Here is a 26,707-nt window from a genome sequence, read left to right as displayed (position 1 = left end):
TTAGTTTTAAAATAGGCTTTTGTTTTACGTGTGTGTGCACATATACATGCATGTGTACAATACACACAAGCATAAGTGCAAACATGCATGGTCAAGCAATGTGAGTACATTTTCTTAGTAAAAGATTAAAAAAAAAACCCAGACATACCCAGAATGAAGCATAGGTTTCCCCTCCTTCCCATTCTCACATACCAATAAAATTAAACACAAAATTAAATAAGTCTTAAATAACAAGACACACTTTGTATGCTGTCTAGAAACTCGTTTCCTCACACAACTGGAGGTCTCAGCAACTTTTCCATGTGAGTAAACATTCCAAGTGATATTTGTAAATAAGTAACACTGGCCAGAATCCAACAGTGCAAACCTGTCTTCTGAGGGACAGGTCCCAACCTGCAGGCACATACTACTCTGCCTATTGGGTTTATTTACTTAAAAATTTACCCCGCAAAATTTAAGTATGTTTTGCAATGGACTGTTCTTTGTCTCACAAATCCCCACCTGCAGCCATCGGGGTTATTCTCAAGGATTGGTCCCTACACCCTACAATGCTCTTCTTTGTGAATAGAGCCCTAGAAATGGCATTTCTGGTACCAAAGGGCCCTCCACAGCGTGTCTGTGCAATCTAACTCTGCTGGGGTTGGGGATGGTAATGACCCTATCAACACTCCTGTTTCCCCAACAGTGCCTGCCTAGCTAGGACATGGTGAGGATCACTCTGCCGTGAACCACAGTCTCAACCCCTCCAGACCATGTCCCTGAGCTGTATTTGGACACGGCTCAGCTGCCACCCCTCTGCTTCCTCTACATCTCCCCTCTCAGCCTCTCATCCTCACCCTGGCCACCCCAAACCTTGAGTGTCCTGGGTGATGGAGTTCCCAGAAGAATCTATGGGCTTGGGCAGGAGTTCCTGGCCCTCCAGACCTTGATTTCCCCTTCTATCTAATGGCTGCTGATGCCAACTTATGGGGTGATAATCATGAGGGCTGGAGATACCCTACCTGTGGCCATAGGATTGTGGCACTCTGAGCCTCGATTTCTTTGTGAAATGGGGTAGTGGGCTGGCAGGGTTAAATACGGTAACCTATGACTGCTCTTAGAGAGTTTAGAGGACTAATCTTGTTATTGATCCTTCCATATCTCCCCGACCTGGGCCTCAATTTCCCTACCTGTGAAGCAGACCTTGTGTGTGAGAATCCCCAAGCTCTGTTATAGTGCACCCTACCCCACCCTTCCCCTACCAGTTCAAAGATGGGGCAGCACCCCCAAATTGCCCCCGCCTTTGACAGAGGAAGGGGCCAAGACCAAGGGGCCAAAAGGGTGACACATGGTAAAATTCCATGTGGTTCAGAGATTGGAGGATGATTAGTACTGGGGCTGGAGCCAAATTCCCACACAGCTACCGCTCTGCCAGCTGTTCTCTTCAATTGTATAGATGGTGAAACTGAGGCCCAGAAAGAGGAGGAGCCATTCCTAGGCTGCACAACGAGTTCTTCAAAGCTCTCTTTCGCCATGCTGATGTAGCTCAGTGGATTGAGTACTGGCCTGCGAACCAAAGGCTTGCTAGTTTGATTCCCAATCAGGGCATGTGCCTGGGTTGCCGGCCAGGTCCCCAGTAGTGGGCACACAAGAGGCAACCACACATTGATGTTTCTCTCCCTTCCTCCTTCCCTTCTCCTCTCGAAAAATAAATAAAATCTTTAAAAAAGAAAAAGAATTGCAGCTCTGTGATGAATCTGGCACCATCTACTTCCCTCATACTCCAGGAGGAGGACCTCATGAGCTGAGCCTTCCTTTTGCTTGTTTTCTCCGGAGATTTCTCAGGTTGTATTGGGAACACAGTCTCATAGTTCCTGGAATTCGTGGCCCAGAAGTCAGGTATCACTTGGAGATTTCAGCGTTTATACTTTGATGACTTGTTTTTGCCCAGAGGTAGCTCAAAGCAAAGCAGAATTTGAGGGTTTGAATCCTTAGTCTTTACGTGTCCTCACTGTGCTGTGTGACCTAGAGCACGTGATCCACCTCCATGAACCTCAGTTTCCTCGTTTGTAAAATGGAAGAGTAGTAGTATCTACTGCCATAGTTTTAAGAGACAGCCCCAGCACTCCACGAAGCTCACAGATGTCAGCTGTCCCATTCCTACCATTCTCCATCACTGGGGAACTGTCATTGAGGTTTCCTGTCAGGTCAATTGTCCTCCAAAAAATAGTTTCCAAGTTCTTACCTAAACCCCATGATGTGCTGGAAAGGCCACCATGGGTAATCTTGCAAACTCATCTCACTTTCAAAGCTTCAGTTTCCTGATTTGTAGAATATGGATGTTCTTCCTGTCCAAAGCATCAGCTGAGAAGAGTGTATGTGAACGGAATTTGGAGGAAAGCAATGCAGAGAACCAATAAAAAACCCAAGTAGAGGCATCCCCTCACTGACAAGAACCCAGCAACTTGTCAAAATTGCTAACACCCAGTGCTGACCTGTGTTGGAAGGACAGCACCCATCTCCTTACTGGCCTCCGTGAGGATCACCTCAACCTTTTTGTTTCTTACTGACATAAAATTCACATAACATTGCCCTGGCTGGTGTGGCTCAGTGGATTGAGTACCGGCCTGCAAACCAGGGGATCACCAGTTCAATTCCCAGTCAGGGCACATGCCTGGGTTGTAGGCCAGGTCCCCAGCAGAGGGTGTGCGAGAGGCAAGCACACATGATTCTCTCTTTTTCTCCCTCCCTTCTCTGCCTATAAATAAATAAATAAATAAATCTTTTTTAAAAGATTCACATAACATAAAGTTCACCATTTTAAAGTGAACAATTCACTGGCATTTAGCACACTCACAGTGTTGTACAACCGGTACCTCTATCTAGTCCAGAACATTCCATCACCCCAAAAGGAGACCTCACCCCCATAAGCAGTCACTCCCCATCCTTCCTCCCCAGACCCTGACAATCACTAATCTGTTTCTTGTCTCTATGGATTTGCCTGTTCTGGACATTTCATATAAATGGGATCAGACATGTGGTCTTTTGTATCTGGCTCCTTTTACTCAGCAAGATGTTTCAAGGTTCATTCACATTGTAGCCTGTGTCGGTGCTTCAGTCCTTTTTATAGATGAATAATATTCCACTCTGTGGATGGACTATGTTTTGTTCATTCATCTGTTGATGGGCATTTGAGTTGGTTTTACCTTTTGGTGATTATGCATAAAGCTGCTCCGAATATTAGTGTACAAGTTTTTATTTTTACCCTATTTTAAATTCTTTGGGGTCTATACCTAAGAGTGGAATTACTGGATAATGTGGTAACTACGTTTAACCTTTCAAGGAATCACCAAGCTGTTTTCTATAGGGATTGCACCAGACACTAGCCTTTTTGCCAACCTACCTGGGCTGGTACCTTTCAACACTGGTACCCCTCTGCTCCATGGGCAAACCACTGGGATCTTCCCAGGGTGTGAGTTTTAATGTCCACAGATGTCAGGAGTCTTGCTGTGCTGGCAGATACTGGGGACAAAGCAAATAGAGGTAAGGAAGGGACAATTCAAGGAGGCTTTGAGTGTGGAATATAATGGAGCTTTGGAAAAAGGAGTTCAATCTTAGGAGGAGGATAAAGGCCAAAGTAGGATGTGATTTTTGTAGAAATGTAAAATGTAGACAGACGCCCATGTACAGGGACAATCAGCTGTATTTGAGCACAGAGAAGGCAGGTCTACTCCAAAATGTCTGCCCTGGGAAAGGCGGGGCAGGGTGCTAGCCTCTCCCCCAGCCATGTGCCTCATTACACAGAAAGGGTTCGCCTATGCAGTTTTAAAAGAAAATTCATTGAAAATTATTCAAAGAAAGTAACAATGACAAAGCACATGTTGACAGCAATAGTCAGTTTTTGTTTGAGGCAACTGTGGTCTTAGCGGGGGAAAAACACCAGATTTGAATGGAGACTGTCTTTTCCCATTGCTTCCTCCCAGGCCTCAGTTTGCAGGCTACCATGAGTCCCTCTGGCATTTCCCTGACAGTCTCTCAGTAGCTTCTGTCCATCTATCAGTTGGTTTATTTATTCATTCATGACGTCCCTGAGAGGGGATAGGGTCACCCCTATACACACCAAGATGCTGTTCCCAGAAGGAGAAGGAACAGATCTACAGGTGACCAGAGCCAGGACCCACAGCCAAACCATCCTTGAGCTATACACATCTCAGCTGCTTTTGACCAAGACATTCACCCTTCAGGCACATCCTGCTTGAAATCACCATTACTCGGGCCTGAGAAGGACTGCTGGAGCCCCCACTGAGTCCCAGTCCTGCCCTCTCCCCTTCTCTCTGTGAAATGGATCATGGGTAAGGAACATCTTGCAGTCAGTGAACAGTCAAAGGCCACACTGGGTTTACAAAAAGCAATATTCACATTAAGAGTGAAAAGAAGGGACTTCTCTGAGTGATAATGGTGTCCACATTGGGAGAGTCCCAGGGATCAGGACAGTTGCAAAGGTACAGTGGGTACCAGGCACTTGGAAACAGCTCAGGGCACAGCATAGGCAGAGCACAGGTCTGCGGGCCCAGTGCAGGGAGGCCAGCTTCGAAAGGCTGCATTCATCTTCCCAGGAAAGACAGTTCTCTTTCCCCTCAGCCCTCCTTACCCCACGCCCCCTCCTCCACCCTAGTTTCTTGTTTACCCATTCAGGGCCATGATTTATTTTCAGATGAGAACGTCGTCCTCCTCACTCTCTGTAGCAACCCACGCGCTGGCCACACTGGGAGAAAAGAGGCCAGAATGAGCCAGCCTAACTGAGAGAAGGCAGGTCTTTGGGAAAGGTTCTCAGTCAGGCCTGGCCTTTGACCTTCTGTTCATCCTCATGGACATCAATTAGGAGTGCAGGTGGCCAGAATTTTCCAATTTCTCCATATTCCTGATGAACAAAGAGACTGACGTGCTATTTTAGCACTTTCTTTGTGGTGGACATGAACAATGTCATTCGGGAGTTGGCCTGGGTGAGCCAGGCATGGTTCAGAGTGGGTTGCAAAGTGTCCAAAAATAAACACTCCTTCAGATCATGCAGACAAATGAGGATGCATTCATTTTCTTTCTTTTTTTTTTTTTTTTTTTTTTGATTATTTTTAAAGAGAGGGAAAGGAAGGGAGAAAGAGAGGGAAAGAAACATTGATGTGTGGTTGCCTCTCATGTGCCCCCCCACAGGGAACCTGGCGTACAACCCCAACTGATAGGCACATGCCCCAACTGGGAATTGAACTGACAACCCTTTGGTTCGTAGGCTGGCATTCAATCCACTGAGCCACACCAGCCAGGACATTTCATTTTTAAAACTATGTTTATTTTATTGTTTATTAGATTTTATAAAGTTGAGTTCACTGTCAGCTCCCACCTTCAACTTGGCAAACTCCTATTCATCCTTCAAAATCCAACACACACACTCCCTCCTTCATTCACACATCCACACAAATGCTACTCTTTCCGCTCTCTCTACTGTGAGTGAGAGAGGAATCTGCTGGTACCATGGTCATCTGTTTATAACTTTTTCCCTCTCTAGACTCTGTTCTTGCACCCAGCTCAGTGTCTGGTACACAGTGGGTACTCAGTACATGTGAGGTTTGGAGAACATTTTTAAAAACAGCTTTATTAAGCTATAATTCACATACCAATCATTATACCTAAAGTACAAAGTTTAATGGTTTTTTAAGAGATTTACAGATATATGCAACTATCACCACAGTCCATTTTAAACACTTTAATCACCCCCCAAACCCCTTTTCCGTTAGCAACCGCTTCCACTTCCCCTCTCCCCACCCCTGGCAACCACTAACCTCCTTTCTGTCTCTATGGATTTTCTTACTCTGGACATTGCATATAGATGGAACCACACACCATGTGGGCTTTTGTGTCTGGCTTTTTTTATTTAGCATCATGTTTTCAAGGGTCATCCATGTTGTAGCACACATCAGTGCTTCGTTCCTTTTATGCATGAATAATATTCCATTGTGTGGATGGGCCACATTTTGTTTGTCCTTCATCCATTGATGGGTACTTGGGTTGTTTCCACCTTTTGGCGATTATGAATTGTGATGCCCTGAACATGCATGTCCAAGTGCTTATGTGGATGTATGTTTCACTTCCCTTGGATACATAATGAAGACTATCGGTAAATATTTAGTGGTTATTTTTTTTTTACAATTTAAAAAAAGATTTTATTTACTTATTTTTAGAGAGAGGAAGGGAGGGAGAAAGAGATAGAAACATTGATGTGTGAGAAATACATTAATCCGTTTCCTTTCGCACACTCCCAAGTGGGGACCTGGCCTGCAACCCAGGCATGTGCCCTGAATGGGAATCGAACCGGCAACCGTTCAGTTCCCAGACCAGCACTCGATTGACTGAGCCACACCAGCCAGGGCTAATGGTTATTTTTATCCCCATTCAACAGTCACCTGGATTGGGTAGACCAAAGATCCACTGCCACAGGCTTTCAAATCAGAAATGTAGGTTGGAGTCTGCCCACACTGACATCTGTGAAGGAGGCCACCAAGGCCCTAGATTACTCTGATTTCCTCCATGGGACTGAGGGTCCCACAAAGAGAAAAAGCCATTTTATTGTCAGCTGCTGTAATCACTTTCACTTGGGTCTCTCCAAAATGAAATTTTTGTCCATCAAGGCCAGCTGGTCCACCTCTCAGGCTTTTTGGGTCCCAGAATGGCCCTGTGCATGGGTCCAGCAACACTTAGATCCATGACCTGAATCAGGCCATAGGGTTTTGGGGTGGCTAATCTTGCAGGTTCTTGCCCTGGGTTTATTTTGGTCAAGGGTGGCAGGGTAGGTCAGCACCTTGGAGCGGTCTCTGCCCAGGACTGTGAAACCTGAGGGATCCAAAGTGTTTTTGGCCTGTGCATGTCTTGGACAGTGTCTGAGGCTGAGAGTTTGGCCTGGGTCCCACTGAGAAAGACCAAGGTAAGCGGCTGAGGTTCTGCAGCTGGACGCTCTCACTTTGTCCAGGAAATCCTGTCTCGGACAAGCAAGCCCTGCCTGCCACCACTGCCGGGCCTCTAGGTGCCTGTAGCAGTCCAGGTTCTCCAGAGAAACAATTAACAGGATATACTGTATATATGTACATTATATACAGTGTAAGAGATTAGTTTTACGGAACTGACTGGTGATTGTAGGATAGTAAGTCTGAAATTTATGTTCAGCACACTGGAAACTCAGGATTTCTGTGTTGCGGTCTTGAGGAGAGTTCCTTTTTCCCCAAGAAACCTGTTTTTGCTCTTAAGGCCTTCAACTAATTAGATAAAGCCCATCCAGAGTATCAAGAATAACTTCCTTTCCTTAAGGTCAACTGATTGTAGATGTTAACCACATCTAAAGATTATTTTCTCAGCAATATTTAGAATAGCATTTGGCCAAAGAACTGGGCACCATTGCCTGACCAAGTTGACACTAAATTTTAACCATCAATATGCTTCCCTGTCCCCTGCCCCTACAAACCCACTCAATAAAATGCCAACTCCTCTGAGAAGTTTTCTGTGACGTGCCCACTGCAAAGGAGAGAACACAGAGGCATGTTGACTGGCAGCATCTGGGCAGAGGGAGCCAGAAAGGGAGCGAGCTAGGCAGGCATGCGGGGTACCTATGGGAGGACAGTGGAGATGTCAACAAGTGCTAGTGCTCCAAGGAGAGCCAAGGAATTTGACTTTGCTGCAAGGTGATAGGGAGCGATAGTAGGTGTTGGGGTAGGAGAGGAGTATGGTTAGGTACACCAATGACTGCAAGACTTCTCCTTGGCTGTCATGGGTCTGTCAGCATCCCCAGGTAAAGGACTGTGGAAGTCAGAGCCCAGTCCAGTCAGAAAATAGCAAGGCCTGAGCTAAGGGTTGTTCCACAATCTTCACAGAGGTTGTCCCCACTTGACAAAAATATTTATTGTTTTCCATTATTTTCAACGTGATCTTAAAAAATCTTTTTTAAGAATCTTTAAAATCTTTTTTAAAAAAGATTTTATTTATTTATTTTTAGAGATAGGGGAAGGGAGGGAGAAAGACAGGGGGAGAAACATCAATGTGTGGTTGCCTCTCATGTGGCCCCCACTGGGGACCTGGCCCTGCAACCCAGGCATGTGCCCTGACTGGGAATCAAACTGGCGACTCCCTGGTTCTCAGCCCACGCTCAATCCACTGAGCCACACCAGCCAGGGCTCACATGTGATCTTAATCCTCAGCATTACAGGTCTTTTTACCTCTTTCATTAAAGTTTTTATTTTGAAATAATTCTATATTTGCATGCAATTGTAAAAAATAAGACAGAGAATTTAAAGCAGATGTTCATACAAAAACTTCTACGTAAATACAAAATAGTCAAAAGTGGAAATAATCCAAAGTTCTACCAACTGATAAATGAATAAAATATGAAATATTGATACAATGGAATATTATTCTGCCACAAAAAGGAATGAAAAGTGATACAGGCTACAACATGGATGAAACTTAAAAACATAATGCCAAGGGAAAGAAGCCAGACATAAAAGGCCATATATATGGTCCCACTTATATGAAATGCCTAGAATAGGCAAGTCAATAGAGACAGAAAGTACATCAGTAACTGACACAAGGCAGAGGGAAGAGGAGAATGAGAAGTGATTGCTCACTGGCACAGAGTTTCTTTTGGGGGGTGATGAAGATATTCCAGAGGTAGACAGTAATAATGGTTGTACAGTTTGGTGAATGTACTAAATACTGCATTGTACCCTTCCACCGGGGAAAATGTCCTGCATGAATATAGTACATTATCGTAACTGGTAAATTGACGTCGATACAATTGACAGGTCTTATTCAGATTTTTTCCATTTTACATGCACTCATGTATGTGCCTCATAAAATTTTAAAGAAATAATAATAATGTCAGTAGCTGTTTGTGTGCCAGCTACACAATAGGCTTACTCACAACAGCTCTGGGAGGTGGGGACCATCTTCCAAAAGAGGCTCAGAGTAAGAAAGGCTTTACCCAAGATTGAATTTCTGTGGATGGCGTGAAGTAGAGACCACTTGTTTTGTTCCACAGGGAATCTGGTAGCTCCAGAACGACTTCTGGAGAAGCCTATCCAGGTCCAGGCTCATACAGGTAACCAGGGGTGTGGCAGAGATTCCAATCCAGAAACGGCTGACTCCTCTACCCAGAAGAGTCGCCACATCCCTACGGGCCTGAGCCGAGCCAGCTCTGCCTTGTCAGCACAATGCAGTGACTTTTGAGAGAGTTTGTCAAAGGAAGCAGGGCAGGGAGGCACAGGCTAGCTCTAACTTGCTTCCTTCCCACAGGACCATGAAACGTCTCACTCAGCCTTCTGCCTACCCTGACCCCACCTTTTTTTATTTTTTCCTTTTCCTGCCTTCTTCTGGGGGGAAGGTGGACATCTGGCCGTGTATGTGTTCCCCATACACATCTATGCCAAAGAAGTTCAAGGTCATGGGAGATGTGATCTTGAGGCCCCCAGTCTACCCTCAGATCTACCTAGGGCCCCCCAAGTCTCCCCAAATCACAGAGAAGCTCTGTCAACATCTGGACCTGCAGGAGCCTCCTACACTCCTCTCCTCCTTCAGCCTCCAGAACACCCTCCACCAACCCTTGACCAGCTTCTCATGATCATGGCCCTCACTCAGTCAGGCCATGTCTCCCTCGGCGGCTGCCCCAGCTCATCTTCGGTCTCCCTGACACAACAGTCCCTGCAGACCATTCTCCGGACAGCAGTCACAGGAAGCTTTCCAGAACCTATAAACCACACCAAGCTACTCCCCAGTTCAAAACTCTCCTATGATTCCCATAATCCTAGAGTAGAACCTACCCTTTGCGATCCTTGGCCTCCTCACCATCTCTCTCCCCGACACTCACCCTGTTCCAGCTTCAGCATCCTCCTTGATGTTCCTCAGGCACGCCCAGCCCCCTTCCACCTCAGGACCTTTGCGTGTCCTGTGCCCTCCACCTGGGATGCCCTTCCTCCTGATATCACTGTGCCTGACTCCTCCTCTTTGCAGTCTCAGCTCAATTACCTCCCTGAACATGCAGGAGACTATAGCTCAGCCCCCACTTTACTCCCCCACCCCCACCCTCATTTGCATGCTCTCCAGGCCATATCCTGCTTCCTGTTTGATTTCCTTCTCGGTATATATTGCCACATGACTTCTCCTTGTTTATATATTTGCCTTTTATGATTATTGTAACCCCCAAACCCAGCACAGGGCCCAGAACATGGCTAGGACTCAAAATATCTTTGTGAAATGAATGAGTGAACAGATGAACAAGTGAGTCGACTGAAACGATTAAAGGACCAGAAGTCATAAGAACCCCTTCTGAGGTCCAGCTACTGATTACACAGTAACAGTATAAGAGCAACTGTGGGGAACTGTTTATACCTCCTCTGATTTGGAAAAGACCCCAGCCATGACCACTGGGCATCTCTGGAAGGGACCAGGGCAGATTGGTGATGGGGGTGCAGCCCAGCCCCACATTCACATGGCTTGGTGCCCTGGGGCATCCCCAATGCTCTGAGCCTCAGTTTCCTTCTCTGGAAAATGGGTATAATGATAATTGTGAACTCCTCTGCCAAGTGAATGAATGAATGAGTGAATGAATAAAACTATGCCAGGGAATGATGAGAGCTTTGAAGACAAACAAGAGGGCAGATGGAAAGTGCTGGAAGGGGCATGGTGGGTTGACATAGTAATGAAGGGAGGCTTCCTGGAGGAGATGACACTGAGCAGAGTTTTGGAGACCTTCTGAAAGCCAGAGGCCAGAGACCACCCCCACCCCAGGTTGGGGGCTCTGATTTTTTTAACTGAAGTAAAATTCACGTAACACAAATTAATTATTTTAAAGTTAATAACTCAGTGGCATTTAGTACACTTACAATGTTGTGCAACCACCACTTGTATCTAGTTCCAGAACACTTCATGCCCCCAAAAGGAAACCCTGTATCTATTAAGAAGTCATTACTCAATCCCCCTTTGGGAGCCTCTGATTTTAATCCATTTCTTGCAATGCCAATGTCTCTAACATGTATTTGTAAATATCAATTGTTCAGAGAAATGGACACACAGAGTGAGATATGGCACGTGTGATATGGAAGGTGGTGTGGCCATAGGTGTCCATCAAAAGCCTTGAAAATGTATGGTTCCACTTTCAGTTATGCCCTAAAAGCACTCCTTGGGAAGCACCCTAGATGCCCAACCACAGGGGATCAGTTTAACAAATCATAGAAGAGTCCTGATAAAATCTCTCAACACAAGAGGGCAGACTGGTATCTACTGGTGTGGAAAGTGGGCCTCCACTGAGAAGTCCTGGGTATAGTGTGGTTGCACTGTGGCTGAGAAAAAAAAATCTGGAATGAAAGAGACCCCCATGTTGCAACAGTGATTTCTACACATTCACTTTTCTTTAACTTTTCAAATAAAATATTTTTTATTTAATCTTTATTGTATTTTTAAAAAGATTTTATGTATTTATTTTTAGAGAGGGAAAGCAAGGAGAAAAAAGGGAGAGAAACAATGTGTGGTTGCCTTTCACACATCCCCCTATCAGGGACCTGGTCCACAACACAGGCATGTGCTCTGACTGGGAATCAAACCGATAACCCTTTGATTCACAGGCACTCAGTCCACTGAGCCACACAAGCCAGGACTCTTTATTGTATTTTTTCCCTATTACTCCCCTTATACCTCCCTCCCCCTTCCCCACATTCACTCTATTTTTATAATTTCATTCACTCAACAGATTTTTACTGAGCACCTGGTGTGTGCCAGCCCACACCCACCAAGGGCAGTGATGGCATCTGAATTTAGTTTGTTTCCTGTGCCAGTGTGTTTTAACTCACCAGTGAACACCAGGCACATTGTAAGTTCATAATAGAAATGCATTCAGAAAATTAAATGCTATGACAATGGATCTATTTGCATCATTTACTTTACACTTGTCTGTTTTTCCTTTGAAACGGATTTTACACTGAGTATGTATCACTTTGGCAATCAGAAGAGAAAATACATAAAACACATAATAGAGAAAATACATTTTCCGTTAGAAAAGGTATGTATGTATGTCCCTACCCTCTTCCACTCCCTATGCCCCAGAGGCCACACCTACTCCTGGCCTCTCACCAAGAATGAGGTTGGTACATCTCAGCTCCTTGGGTTTACTCACCAACCCACCAGCCACTCAACATACCTGCCACTAACTCAGGAGGGGGAGGATCCCATGGGTTCCCCAGGTCTTGGCATTCCCCACTCTCTCTCAGGCTCAGTTTCTGCAGCTGTAGAAGGTAGCCATGACAGCTCCCACCAGGGCCAGCTTCTGAGTTTAACTCTCTGATGTCACTGTCTTGAAGTTCTGAGTAATTTTTTAACAAGGGGCTCTAAATATTCCTTTTGTGCTGGGTCCTGCAAGTCAGTCAGGAAATGCCCTTGCTGGATCTGTCAACAAGCACTTACCCTGTGCCTAGCAGTGATTCCCTGCCTGGGAAGTGTGTGGCTACTGCTTTCAGGCCTCCCAGGCAGTATAAGACAGGACAGGACTTGAACCCAGGTCCCTGCTCGCAGCCTGGACATACTTTCCCCACCACCCCACCCCATGAATGCAATCAGTGCTTATTGTGTGACTCTTTCTCTGAATGGTCCTCCTCCCCCAGGCTGGGGGACAACTGGCTCCTCTGCAGGAAGCAGATGTTTCCGTCCAGTTGGAGGCCTGGAATGTCAGTTAAGAGAGAGAGGGAGAGGGATAGAGAGACAGAGAGAAAGACCCGACAACGCAGAAAGGGGGTTATTGAGACAGGCTTCTTCCCTAGGGTTCGAGCTCAGAGCTTGTGGCCAACTCTGAAGATATAATAGCACTGACAACAATGTCATTTGTTTATCAGGCACAACCTAGTGATAACCAAAAAGATAGTCTTAGAATCACCCTCCTCAGTCCATTTGTCATGTGGCACTCTGGTGAATCTTATCTAAAACATGTAAAAGCAGATCATTTCCCTTTCTTGCTCAAAAGCCTTTCATGGCTTCCCAGGTCTGTGAGTATAAAATCTACACTCTTTGTTGGGGCCCACAAGGCTCCTTGTAACACAGCTTGTGGAGCTTCCAGGCCACCTGGCTCTCCACTATCCTCCTAAGTCACCCTTGTTCTGGCCACACCTGCCTTTCTGATGCTGCTGCAAGGGACTGAGCGCATACCCACCTCAGGTTCTTTACACATGCCACTCTCCTGAATGCTACCACCTCCTCTGTCTGAGCAGCCTTCACCGACCACCTGTCATTGCCTGATGTTTTGTATGGTTTTTCTCTCCTTTGCAAAAAGCTGTCAGAAGTCATCCTGCTTGGTCCTCTATTTGTCATCCATCTTGTCCAGCAGATAGCTGTGCTCTCCCTCAGGGCAGGAGCTCCAACAGTGCTGAAGAACCCGAGTCTTACAGAGGAGGAAACAGGCCCAGGGAGGCCCCCAGTGCATCCGTGGAGATGGGCTGTCACACTCCTGGAGTCCGAGCCCAGATTGTACCAAATGCCCCTCCTGTGGGTAAACAAGGCTCCAAAGGCTGCAGGGAGCAGGCCACACTTTCCACCTGACCAGCTTTTGATTTGGGGAATAGACGTAAGCCCCCTGAGCCTCAGGTGTCTCTTTTATAAAACATGTTAGAAGTCAGGTCCATGGGGTCCTGTCTTGGGCTGCCACAGCAAGTGTCTACCCCAGTGCCTCCTTTGTGCCTTCCTATACTGAGTGACAATGGCACTCTCAGAGGCCTTGGTCTATGCCTAAACACCAAAGAGCCCCAGACTGTGGTGGAAGCACAGCCAGACACAGACCCCTATGGGGTCAGGTTGGAGGAGAGGAGGGAGTCTGGGAAAGCTTTCTGGAGGAGGAGGTGTTGGCACTGAGTTCAGATGCTCAGATGTGGGGTCTAACAGCATGGCCAGTGGTGATGAGGAGCTGGATTCACCCTCTGAAGCCTTCAGGAGAGCCATGGAGGGTATCAGAACAGGAAAGTGAGCAATGCAACCAATTAAATGAATCCTGGGGAGCAGAGGGAGGGCTATTTGGGGGGTGGCCCAGAGAAGAAAATCCTGACTCCATCCTGTGCCTGGAGACGAGGAATGGCTTCTCTGAGCAGATCGAGAGAAGAGGCTGCCACATCTGAGTCACCCAGTTCCTGCAAGAACATTCGGCACCGGGCAGCCCCATGTGGGCCGTCACCAAGCAGGAACACAGCCCGCTCCACATTGGAGCCCCTCCTCGCTGCCTTCCCTGAGGCCTCCTGCTCTGTTCCCACAGCTGTTCCTCCAAGGCCACAGAAGGAGAGTAGGAGGAGAGGGCAGGCAAAGGAGAGGCCATGTAGGCTGCTCAGCCAGAATTCAGGAGTTTTTGGGGAAAGGAACTTCTCTGGCTAAATGTCCAGTGTGTGCTGGGGTTGTCTGAGCCTCAGGATGCTATCCAAGATGGGGAAACTGAGGCTCAGAGAAAGGGAGGGTCTGCCTTCATTCTGTACATGTACACATAACCAGTTCTCTCCTAAGAGCTAAAACAGCTTGGAGCTAACAATGTAAATCTGATCACACGGTGCCTGCCCGGCCCCTCCCCCGCCTAGCTACACACTCTCCCAAGACTCCCCAGTACTCTTGAAACAAAACCCACACACCTCATCAGGGCCCATGAGGCCTGACCTGGCCCCTCAGCCCTCAGAATCCCCTACTCTCCTCCTACTCACACTGCTCTGGCCACTTGTCCTGCCCATTGTTCCTCCAATGCACCCAGCCTATCCCTACCTCAGGGCCTTTGCACATGCTGTGCCCTCTGCCCAGAGTATTCTTTGTGAGTTAGTATCCCTGATTAATCCCTCAGGAAAGGTGCAAAGAGAGGAGGTCAATGCCCAGAAATACATAGCAAGTCAGTAGTGGCCACTGTTCCCACCCAGGCCCATCTGACCAGCTCCCCACCCCTAGCTCCCTCCCACCAATGGTACCACATTTAAAACAGACCTCCAGAACAGTCAACCTCAGAGCTGATTCTCAGCCCCTCCAGGTCTTGCCACCTCCAGCTGTGTTCCAAAGACCCTCAGGCCTCAGGCCCAAAGGCCCTACTCAGGGAGCTCCCGGCCCAACTTGAGTAGGGCCACCCACATCTCCTAGTGTCCCTCCTGAAGAGGCTGTACTTTCTCCGCCCCACTTTCTGTCCTTCAAGCGGGCAGATGCCAGAGCCTTCAAGGACAGCACAGCCAAAAATAATCAGGCCGACCTACCTCTCAAAAGTGGAGCAGCCCCGCCCAGCCACCTGGCACCATGGAGGTAATTAGTGTACGTGGCAATGCGGGTAATTAGGTCTGTGGGACCCAGACCACAGATCCAGGTTTGGAGCTCAGAGAGGGTGCAAGGGCACCACACCCCACCCCACTCCCGACCCTTCCTGGTCCTGAGGGCTTGAGTCCATAACCCAGTGCTTGACCCCATCCCAGAGCCCCTTTGTTCCTCGGCCTAAGGTTGCCTGGCTTCGTTTCTTCCTGGGTGCTGTTTGTTTAATGAATTAACCTTGGCCTTTGGTAGAAGCTGAGTTGGATTTAAATTTAAGTTAGGGTCACTTTCACCAATATTGAGTAATCAAACTCCCCCTGCAATGATCCCCATACATTCACCTAATGCCAGGGGTCAGAAAACCCAAGGGACACCTCAGCCCAGCCCTTGAGGTGCCCTCAGGCTGCAGGAGTCAGAGTTAGACACAAACACCCCCAGCCCTGTGGGGTCAGGATTGGACCAGAATGAGAGAGGGTGTTGTGGAGAACTGGAGAAAGAGGAGGGAGGGCCTCTCAGAGAAAAGAGCCGTGGAGATGGCCTTTGAAGGATGAATAGGGGTTTTTCCCCAAACTAGGTTGTGGTGGGTAGCCCAACTAGCATTGCTATGGGAGAATGGGGAGGAGGAGGAGGATTGGAGGGGCATGTAGGTGTTCAGAGTGAAAGATTTAGTATCACACCAGGTAGGACCTGAGTTCACGCTGGGTTGGGACCTTTCAACCCCTAAAAGAGAAAATCTTAAGAATTCGGCTCAGGATCAAAATCACATGCCCAAACCACCAAGAATGAATATAATGTTTATAACACTGAGCATTTATTAAGCTCCTAGAATTGTGACCTCTTCACTCAAGGACTCTTACAGGAAACCTCAGAAGTGGGCAGCATTCTTATGCATATTTTATAACTAGGGAAACTAAGGCACAGAGAGGGCAACTGGCTTCTTTAAAGTCACATTGCTGGTAAGAGGCAGCAAGGCTGGGGGTCACTTTCTGGCTCACGTGACTCTGGAGACCACCAAGGATCAAGGTGGGAGCCTAGGGATCCCTTCCTTCTGGAAGCATTCACACAGTTCCTGCTGCAGGCCAGGCTTGCTCTAGGTGCTGAGCCAAAGCTATAGAAGAGGTGGACAGTAATCAAATCATGCCATAACAGATTGAGGTGGCCACAGTGATCCACACCACATGGTTGGGCATGACACTTTGGGGGAGAATGACAGATTTCCCCTGGTCTGCTGGGATAGGAACCCTCCAGGGAGCAGGAAGGATTTAGCTTTAGTTCAAAACTTGGGTCAGATTTAACTAGGCAGAGGTCATAAGTGCCATTCTGCAAAGTGCTTTCCCAGAGTCAAACAAACCATTCTAGTTTCTGTTTGGTCCCTCCTATGATAGGTTGCTCACTCCCTCATTTCCTTCTTCAATCTGAAGGGAAAGCTCTTATTTCTAGTCAGCCATCCTGGGGTATTGGCCTCTGCAAGCCCTGCAAAGATGACCCTAAGGAGAAGAGGGCTCAGTCCATGGTTGGGGACAGCCCCCCACCTATCTATATCCAGGGTCCAGTGAGGAGCTACTGGTGTCACTTGGATCCTCCCTGCCTCCTCCTCCACCTCAGCCTTGTGAGCATCAGCCCATTCTCCAGTTAAGAAAACTAAAGTCCAAACTGGCAAAGCCGCTTCTCTGTTTGGACTTGACTAAGACAATGTCAGGTCAGAGTTGCTCAAGGCCAGCACCATCCCAGGACCTCCTGGAGCATGAGGGGGACCCAGGAAAGGATTCACCTTCCCACTCTCTCTCATGCAATTGCCTTCTGTCCACACAAGGAGGAAATTTGGCCTGGGTCCTTTGCCCAACCCTCCCCACAGAATGGCCACATGGCCCTAGCTACAGAGCTGTAGCAGTCCAGCATCAGCACACTCTGAATGGCTTTCAGAAGCCTCGGCCCTCCTGGGCCCTTTCCAGTTACTTTTTTTTTAATTATTTTTTTGGTAATAAAGAAAAGTCATTCTTTGCATAGAACAGACGGTATTCTCTTTGTTCCCCATAGTGTTCAAGCATTTTGTGGCTTTGGGCCTGAGAGCAAAGCCAAATCTTTTGCTTGTGCAGATGCCTCATGAAGTTAGAAGCAGCCAGGGAAACAGAATCTGTTTCCATTTTCTCAGTAAGGTTGGGGGTCCAGAATGGGCCGGCCCTCCAGGGGAGCCCAGGTCTGGCCACAGTTGAACTAATAAACAGGTAACAAACATCAGGGATCTCACAGAAAGGGATGGGACATGGAGCAGGGTAGGGTGAGATCCCTTCCAAGCCCAGGATGGTCAGACAAGCTTCTAGAAGAGTGGCAGTGGAGCAGAGTCTGGAAGGACAAGGTAGAATCCATGCCTGCAGGAAGGGCATTCCTGGTGGAGGGAACAGCTTGGACAAAGTCCTGGAGGGAGTAAATTCAGACCTTGGCCTGGGAATAAGCCTCCAGGATTCTCCTAAAGGTAATTTGAAGGTAGCTTCCAGCTCAGATGTGTGATTCTTGTCAGGGAACAGAAATAAAAGAAGAGGGAAAGGAGATGTGGCAGAGAAGTTTGTTAGAAAGCTCTACTGTGAGGCTCAGAGCTCCAGGGAACTGTGGGCCCTGGGTCTGAGGAGCATCAGTGCCTCTGCCCACGGACCCCATGGCATTGCGTGACTTGGGGCAGGCCAGAACCTGGGGAGGTGATCACCGTTCAGCCCCAGAAGGACCTGCTCCTGGCAAATGTATGAAGGGGTGGGCTTCCTCTGACCAGAGGTGCAGCCCAGGTGTGTGGATCTCCAGGGGACTCACCCATTTGGTGGGAACTGGACACCAACATTCATTCGCTGCACGCTGGATTCCGGGACCTTGTAACACATGTCATCCAACCATCGCTGGCATTGTCACAGTTGTCGTTACATAGTTCCAGTTTTCTGTCTGTCGTCTCCTTTGTCTCTGCCTCTCAGTGCTCTGTCCGTCCCTCTCCTGTGTCTCTGCTTCTCTCCCCCGTCTGTCTCTGGGTCTGGGTCAGCGGGCCACCCTCACCCCAGTCCCCTTCCCCACCCTTACCCCACCACCCAGGCCTTTTCCTATTCCCGGGCTTCCCCAACCCCTCCCCACTTCCCCTCTGAGGAGGGCCCGCAGGGGGCGCTGGGGCCGGCCTTCGGGAGGCGGGGAGACAGGGAGGCGGGGAGTGGGGGAGCGGGGGAGGCGGGGCGGGCGGCGGCCTCCTCGGGACCGGCTGCTATGGGACCGGAGGCGGTGCGGTCGGCGGCGGCTGCGGCAGCGCAGACAAAGGCGCTGGCGGCGCGGACGGCGTGGAGGGTGCGGGGAGTCGGCGCCGTGGGCCGCACCGGACTCCGCCGGGACACTCACGGGGCGCCCGGCTGGCAGGGTGAGCCCGGCCAACCGACCCTGAGCGCTGGCGCAGGGGCCCCAAAGTTCCGGGGCCGGGGGAGGGCTCAGGGGTCCTGAAGTTCTGGACGCGGAGGCTGGGAGCGGCCAGGGAAGTTCCGAAGTACCAAGTCTTGCGGGGCCTCAGGGCCTCGAACTTCCGGAGCTCGGGGTCGGGGTGGGGATAGTGCTGGGGGTTTCCAAAGTTCCACGCCCAGCGTCACTGGAGGCTGTAAAGGTGTTTGGAAGTTCCAGACCTGGGGATGAGGGGCCGCGCGAGGAAACCCTGAAATTCCGGAACTGGGATGGAAGGGTGACATAGGGTCCCCAGAGTTCAGGAGTCGGGGCGACTCAGAGGGTTCCCGAAGTTATGGACATGGGCTTGAGGAGGCAGATATGTCCCTGAAGTTCTGGACCCAGATTCGGGGGATCAGGGAGATGTTGGAAGTTCCAAGGTTGGTGACAAAACATCCCGAAATTGAGTCACGCACTGGGCTCCCCACTCCTGACGTATGTGGGGACTCGAGCCTGACTGAATATCAGGACCCCCGGACTGGGGCGCGTGGGGTGGGGCTTGTGCAGCTGCACAAGCGATTAAGGATCCAGAGCACCGGGCGGGGTCGGGCCCCCTCCGGAGCCTCCTGGCCCGCGGAGCCGGAGGCGCATGACTGGTTGGTGAGTAACTTTCCCCAAACGCGCAAGTCGCGGCAGGAGCGTCCGGGCTGGAAGGGCCAGAGTTCCTGGGACCCCTGAGCCCCGGAGCCCCAGGAATCGCCCCCAAATTCGGCCAGAGCTGCCGCCCCTCCCCCACCAGAGGCTCCAGTTTCAGACCCTGTGACCAGAACAGCAGCTGCCCGGGACTGGGGACTGGGGGCTGGGGGCTGGGGGTTTGGGGTTGTGGAAGGGGGGCGTCACCCTCTGACCACGGAGACCGCTAAGCTGGGGTGTCTTTTACCCCAACTTGACTCCCCCTCCCCCAGGTCCCTCCTGAGTCCCCTGAAGATGCCCTGGAAGCAAGTTTGAGAGTTCAGGGGGAAGGTCAGGAAGTCTTCCAGGGTAGCTGTTCCTGGCTTCTGTTGGTGTTGGTTAGAGGAACCAGCAGAGAGCTAGAGAGCCCATCTCCCAGTCCTGGATTCCCCCCAGCACCCCATGGTATTGGGACTGAGTGGTGATGGGCGATCTGGTGGTGGGTACCGGCGTGGTCCTGTTTGGCCACATCTTATCTTTTTGACAAGGATGGGGGCTTCCTGATTGGACTTTGACACTAAGTCTGTGCCTGTGCCCTAGAGTGGAAATGGAGAGGTCCCTCTATGGGACCAGTGGGGACTCGTCTCCCAGTAGGCGCCTGGTGATGCCACACTTTTGCTGGAGGCCCTGCTTTGAGGACTGATGGGTGACTGTGTGGGAAAGTGTTGAGTGAGAGCTGACCTTGGCCTCCTCAACCCACCCTGAGATTAAGGGGGTGTCTCTAGAGATCCACTAACCCAGATAATGATAGTTTTATGCTGAGATATCAGCAGTCACCTGGCTCCTCTCAGAAAGCTGTCTCCTGTCCAGGGTGTTGTGGGGACTTCTCCAAGGAGAGATAGTTGAGGACTCCTTGCTCTGAGTGATCTACTGATTCCCTTACTTTTTTGTTTGAAATTCTGTGAATGGTCTGTTTGTGAACGCTGCATCAGGCCCTGAGATTGGACCTGCCTGACCACGCTCAGCTTGTCCTGGAGGGACACTCACAAGCCCCCTCTACCCCAGAGGCTGAACCAGCAGCTCGTGCCACCCCTCTGACTGCCCCTTGGAGCCCATCCAGCCCAGCTTGACCAATGTCCACAGCCAGGTGAGCCCCTACCTCCTCTGGCTTGGCCCTGAGCCTTACAGGGTGCTTGGCTCCCACTGAGTGCCCTCTCCCTATGCAGGGAACAGCCCATCTTCAGCACACGGGCGCATGTGTTCCAGATCGACCCAGCTACCAAGCGGAACTGGATCCCTGCGGGCAAACACGCGCTCACCGTGTCCTACTTCTATGATGCCACCCGCAACGTCTACCGAATCATCAGCATTGGGGGTGCCAAGGTCCTGGTGGGGCCAGGTTGGGGTGGCAGGTGGAAGGGGTCTCAGCAATAGGCTTGGGTCTGATTGTGGCCTTGCTGTGTGCCCAGGGTTGGTGTTGCACTGACCCTTTCTAGGCCTCAGTCTCTCTTTCTCCTGAAATGGCTCAGACCAAGGACCTTGGAGGCACTCATACAAAGGGTACCCCAGTGGTCTCATGTTCATTGTTAGCAATCCCACCAACCTTGATCTTTGCTCTTTTCTCCCCAGGCCATTATCAATAGCACTGTCACCCCCAACATGACCTTTACCAAAACCTCCCAGAAGTTTGGACAGTGGGCAGACAGTCGTGCTAACACTGTCTACGGCCTTGGCTTTGCTTCTGAACAGCATCTGACCCAGGTGGGTCTCAGGGGTATGTGGTGGGAACAATACGATTGCACCTGGGTCTTTCTCTTGGGTACGTGGGGTGGAGGGGGCCCTGGTGAGGTGCTGGGTCTCCACTTCCCAGCTGCAGAATTGGACAAGCCAGAAGCCCCTTCCCAGTTCATTCCCTGGTTCACATCCCTGCTCTGCAGGCCACCTGCTCCAATTTCAACACACCCTGCCCTCTGGGTTCCTGGGATGGGCTGGGTGTTTTCTCACACCTGGTAGCACTACATCATCACTTCCTTCCACCCTCTGCTGTCTCTACACAATTGTTTTAAACCCTGTTTTCCTGGATGGTTGGTTAGTGCTCCCTGGGTGCTGCTGAGGGCATACCAATTTTCTTCTCTTCAGTTAGCCTTCATTTTCTTTTCACATTTAGATCTTGAATTTATTTCTGTGGGTAGTGTAAGGTAGGAGTATTTTTTTTCCCACATGAATACCCAGTCGATCTCGGGCCATTTTTTGAAAAAAAAAAAAAAACAACAAAAACAGTTGCCCCAGTGACGTGCACTGGCCCCTTTGCACAAAATAAGTGTCCGTATATCCGAAAATGTTTCTTTAAAAAATTATCCTCAAACTATAAATTTATTTTAAAGTGAAAAAAAGTGTACCCTACCCTAACTGGAAATGTAAACATTAATACAACAAAAATGGAAACAGGACGGCAACTTTCTCACTGGCTGGGCTCAGATCCCAGGATCTGCTCTCTCTGTCATACAAGGAAGGATATTTACAGGTGCCCCAGGCACTGAAGATAGATTAGCACCCACCAAAGGCTCTCCTTGCTGAAATAAGCCTGATTGAGAGGAAAGGAGGATCCTTTCCTCAGGGTGGCTCAATGAGCATCCCACCCCCACTCCCAAACCCATTGTGTTCATTGAGACGTCATTTCCAAGCCTCCCGTTCTTCCAGTTCATGAGATGGGTGGGTGCGCAAAGTTCCTAAAGCCCCTTCATAAGTGACAGGGACGATGCTGGCTGTGTGTAACCTGGTAGGGCCCCAGGGGAGGAGACCAGGGATTTGTTGACTGTCTGTTCCTGTCACCCCTCTTCAGTTTGCTGAGAAGTTCCAGGAAGTGAAGGAAGCAGCGAGACTGGCGAGGGAGAAATCTCAGGATGGCGGGGAGCTGACCAGTCCAGCCCTGGGGCTGTCTACCCACCAGGTCAGCACTCCCTGTCCCATGCCTGCCTGGCGGTATTAGAGGGGTGGTGTCCCTGCGTTGTGTTGTGCTGGTGCCCAGAACCAAATGCTCACAGATTGAGGCAGGGACCACGGAAGGGGAATGTGGGTGCCATGGAGCATGTCAGGGGGATCTGGCCCAGCTTTGGCCAGCTCAGATGACCAAGTCAAAACGAGGAAGTTGTAGCTAAGAGGGGCAGAGTAAAGAACTGCTTCTGGGCAGTTTCATCCATTAATTTATTCAGCATAATTAATTAACTACCTACTGTGTGCCAGGCCCAGGGCTGGACTGGGGTTACAGAGATGAAAAAGGAGGCTACCCCTGCCCTCAGGGCTCGTGAGGTGGATTCATAAGAAATTCAGCCTGGTGGAAAGGGCTTTCTGTCAGAATCTGAAATGAATGTTGAAATTCGCCCCAGAGGGGTACTATTCGTAGGGTTTCAGATTGCCCCCACCCCCGCCATCGCAGCAGATTTCCAGTATCTCAGCGGATTTAAACTGGCCTGCAATCAGGTTTGCTCCTGGGAAATTGGTGAGAACCCAGGCAGGCAAGGTTGGGGGCCAGGACCCAGAACTCTAGTCCAGGGGCCTTGGGAAACCAAGGAGGATGGGTGAGGGAAGGGGCGCCCTCGGATCCCAGTGCTGGGAGTGAAGCCCGCCTGCAGTCATGAACCCAGTATCATCAGCCCCGACCCTAACCATGACCTTCTAACCGGTCTTGGACTGAAGCCCAGCCCCCGTGACCCAGCTTCTGCCCACATCCTTAGGTGCCCCCGACCCCCCTCGTCAGCGCCAATGGCCCGCCCAGCGACGAGAAACTGTTCCGTAGTCAAAGCGCTGAAGCCCCTGGCCCAGCAGAACGAGAGCGGCTCAAGAAGATGCTGTCAGAGGGGTGAGGGGGTAGGGCGGGGCACAGGGTTGCCGCAGGAAGGGCTGCCAGAGGAGCCGCTGGAGCGCGACCGGCGGTGGATCCGGCGTTGCATCCGGCGCGTAGCCCCAAAGCCTGGGGAGCGGGAGGTGGCTAACCGCAATCCTGCCCCTTCCGGAGCCAACCGCGCCCTTCCATACACATTGGTTTTGGCCACGCCTTACAGAGGATGACCCCACCCCTTCCCATTCACGCGTCCCGCGGATAGTTCTAAACCGACAGGTACCTCCCAGCCCTACCCAGTTCTGGCTAGATCCCTGTGGGCTGACCGCGCTGTATTCCTGTGTCTCACTGAGCGAGTACCACTCTCACCCCGCCCTCGACAAGGATCCATCACCCAGCCCTAATCACGTCTTCCGCAAGACCCGCCTTCCCGAGACTAATGCACATCGGCTGCGTCCCGTCCCGTTCCGCTTCTACCCCGCCCCGGGCCCATTGTGCTGCGGCTCCCAGCACGCCTGGTCCAGTGCCTGGTCCAGTGCGGCTTTACCCCTTTCCCAGTACCGCCTTCTGGCCCCTCCCCTGCCCCAGGGCAGCCCCGCCCGTAGCCTAACTCTCGCTAGCCTGGCTGAACTGCGGGCCGACCCCTGCGTCCCCGCAGCTCTGTTGGCGAGGTACAATGGGAGGCCGAGTTCTTCGCGCTGCAGGACAGCAACAACAAGTTGGCGGGCGCCTTGCGGGAGGCCAACGCAGCCGCAGCGCAGTGGAGGCAGCAGCTGGAGGCCCAGCGTGCAGAGGCCGAGCGGTTGCGGCAACGGGTGAGGGGACCTTTCTTCTAGACCCCTTGGCCCGGACAACTCGAGCTCCTTCCTGCACATGTCCTGTCTATCCTGGGTTCACCGACTGGCTGTGTGATCTCTACAGATCACTTCCCTGAGCCTTGGTTTCGTGCTCTGTAAAATGGGTCTGATATAGCGCCCACCTCAGAAGGGCTCTGCCGGGGGTGGGGTGGGAGCTCCAAACCGAGGGGATGAATGCCTCGTCTTGGGCAGGGCTGAGCAGAAGGCAGATCTCAGGAAGGTGCTGACATTTCCACGCAGGTGGCTGAGCTGGAGACCCAGGCAGCCGCAGAACCAACCCCAGTAAGTGAGAAGGAGGGGCCAAGCCAGGCGCTGGAGCAGCTGGAGTCCCTAGTGCAAACCAAGGACCAAGTGAGCATCGAGCATGTGAGAGTATGTGTGTGTGCATGTGTCCCCAGGCCTTACCTTCCCTGACCTCCTGAGGAGGAGCCAGGACCCACAGAACAACCTGGGAACTTCTCCACTAGGAGATCCAGACACTGAAGAGCCAGGCTGGTGGACCTCGAGAAGTCCCTGATGCAGTGGAGCGAGAGGAAACACAGCAGAAGGTGCAGGTGTGTGTGGTGGCCAGGGGTTTGGGTGACTGCACATGGGCAGCCAGCCTCTGGTGTGGGAAAGACTTGGTATCTTCCCTTTCTGGTGGGTCCTCCTGAACCTGTTTCTCCACCTGCAAACTGGATTAGGAAGACATCTACCTACCTAAAGTTCTGAAGCATTGGGAAGACCAGATGCATGGAAGGTCTGAGGTGATTTGTAAATGGTTGTTATTGATAGGGTTTTATATCCATCCATTTATTCAACATGCGGGGTTTTCTTTTTTTTGTTGTTAAGATTTTATTTATTTTTAGGGAGAAGGAAAGGGAGGGAGAAAGTATGGTTGCCTTTCACGCACCCCCTACCAGGGACCTGGTCCGCAACCCAGGCATGTGCTCTGACTGGGAATCGAACTGGGAATCAAATTGGCCCTCAGCTCACAGGCCAGTACTGAACCCAGAGGCACACTAGCCAGGGCAAAATGCAGTTTTTGAGTCCCCGCTGAGCTCCTGTTCTTGACCTTCATCAAGTCCTCACACATCCTCAGCCTAAGGTCAGGAGCTTGCATTTGAACACAGGTCTGGGTGGCCTAACTCTCACTAAACACTTTATCCAAGGAACATTCATGGGGCATGCCCTGTAAGTCTACAGGTAGAGGTATTAAAGGATCTGGTGCCCCCAAAAGTGTCCTCGGAAGACAAGAATTGGGGAAATGCTCACTGTTGTTTCCTGGGCAGAGTGTACAGACTGTGCAAAGGCCCTGAGATGGTTATGACATCAGTGTGTTCAAGAGACCACAAGGCCAACCCTGGCTGGTGGTAGCTCAGTGGATTGAACACTGGCATGTGAACCAAAGGGTCGCAGGTTCAATTCCCTGCAGGCCAGGTCCCTAGTAGGTGGCGTGCAAGAGGCAACCACACATTGATGTTTCTCTCCCTCTTTTTCTTCCTCCCTTCCCCTGTAAAAATAAAATCAATAAAATCTTTAAAAATAAAAATAAAAAAAAAACGAACCAAAAGGCCAGTGAGGGGAGAGGAGGGTGAGTAGTGTGGATTTCACCCCCAGCCTGATGGATCACAAGAGGGTTCTCAGAAGAGAGATATGATTAATTCTGTTATGTTCAAACTGGCCAGGGGACAAGGAGTGCCTTCAGTGGCAGGGAGACCAGGAGACAGAGGGGCCTTGGCCCAGTGTGGGCCCCCAACCCTGCCTGCCCTCTCCTTGCAGGATCTGGAAACCCGAAATGTGGAGTTGGAGCACCAGCTGCGGATGACAGAGCGCAGCCTCGAGGAGGCTCGGGCTGATCGGGAGCGGACAAGGGCTGAGCTGGGCCGAGCTGCACAGCTTTTGGATGTCAGGCTGTTCGAACTGAGCGAGCTTCGGGAGGGCCTAGCCCGCTTGGCTGAGGGTGCGCCCTGAGCCCAGCCTGGCAGGCAGTCCTCATAGGAGCTGAGGCCTATTCGAGGTTTTATACAAATGCTTTCTGTCTGGGGTATGGGCTGGCTGCAGGCGGTCCAGCAGGCCATTTGCCCTGGCAGGGACTGGGGCAACTCAGCCCCCAGGAGGGCCTGGTGGCTCACAGCTCAAGGTCTGGGGCTTTTCATTGTATAGGATTTCTGGAATCCTCAGGGCACATGCTAGTGCCTAGATTACATTTCTAAGCATGGCTGTGTGTGTGTGTGTGTGTGTAATGTACGGGCACCTAATGTCATCACCACACCCTCTCCTGTCTCCTCTTGGGTACACCTTAGCTGCCCTCTGTCCATGTAAGGGCTGGAAAGCCACTTACTGGTGAGGAGGGTGAAGCTCAGGGCCTGAGAGGGTGGCCAGGCCACAGTTCTGCCTGGTCCTGCTGCCCCCATCCCTTGGGGCTCAGCCCATGTTGCCTAGACCAGTTTGGACTTAGGTGGCCCCTGATAAACCCTTCACCCTGGCTACACACCCCAAAATTAATCTTGAATACACAGGCAGAGAAGCTCCTAGACCACAGCCAAATTTCACCATGGAAGGGGATGATCTCATCGACCTCATGGCCACATTTGGAGAGGTGCAGTGGCTATAGCCATTTTCCAAATGAGGAAACTGAGGCCCCTGAGGG

At 50.5% G+C, this 26,707-nt stretch overlaps 1 protein-coding gene across 3 annotated transcripts; it reads left to right on the top strand.

Annotated features, from left to right (window-relative positions):
* Window positions 1-18,532: 18,532 nt before the first annotated feature.
* HOMER3 (homer scaffold protein 3) lies at window positions 18,533-26,275 on the top strand. Of its 3 annotated transcripts, none has more exons than XM_028519756.2 (10): window positions 18,533-18,694; window positions 20,373-20,527; window positions 20,607-20,763; window positions 21,010-21,141; window positions 22,223-22,330; window positions 23,115-23,239; window positions 23,877-24,033; window positions 24,316-24,426; window positions 24,543-24,629; window positions 25,837-26,275. In XM_028519756.2, exons 2-10 carry the CDS (start codon window positions 20,514-20,516, stop codon window positions 26,026-26,028), a joined length of 1,083 nt encoding a protein of 360 aa, XP_028375557.1. In that variant the 5' UTR covers window positions 18,533-18,694; window positions 20,373-20,513; the 3' UTR covers window positions 26,029-26,275. The 3 variants fall into 3 exon arrangements, with proteins under 3 accessions (XP_028375557.1, XP_028375558.1, XP_035888511.1); XM_028519757.2 differs by having other exon boundaries at window positions 18,539-18,694; window positions 20,446-20,527; XM_036032618.1 differs by lacking the exon at window positions 18,533-18,694 and adding an exon at window positions 19,657-19,845.
* The last annotated feature ends 432 nt before the right edge of the window (window positions 26,276-26,707 follow it).

Source organism: Phyllostomus discolor, chromosome 8, assembly GCF_004126475.2.
Source record: "Phyllostomus discolor isolate MPI-MPIP mPhyDis1 chromosome 8, mPhyDis1.pri.v3, whole genome shotgun sequence".
NCBI lineage: Eukaryota > Metazoa > Chordata > Mammalia > Chiroptera > Phyllostomidae > Phyllostomus > Phyllostomus discolor.
Note: the sequence above shows the minus strand (reverse complement) of the source record. Positions and strands in the feature narration are given on the sequence as shown.

Excerpts from the sequence above, each read along its gene's own strand:
- HOMER3 (XM_028519756.2), top strand. Across the intron at positions 21,142-22,222 it reads CTGAACAGCATCTGACCCAG|TTTGCTGAGAAGTTCCAGGA; the intron begins GTGGGTCTCAGG and ends ACCCCTCTTCAG. Across the intron at positions 24,630-25,836 it reads AAACACAGCAGAAGGTGCAG|GATCTGGAAACCCGAAATGT; the intron begins GTGTGTGTGGTG and ends CTCTCCTTGCAG.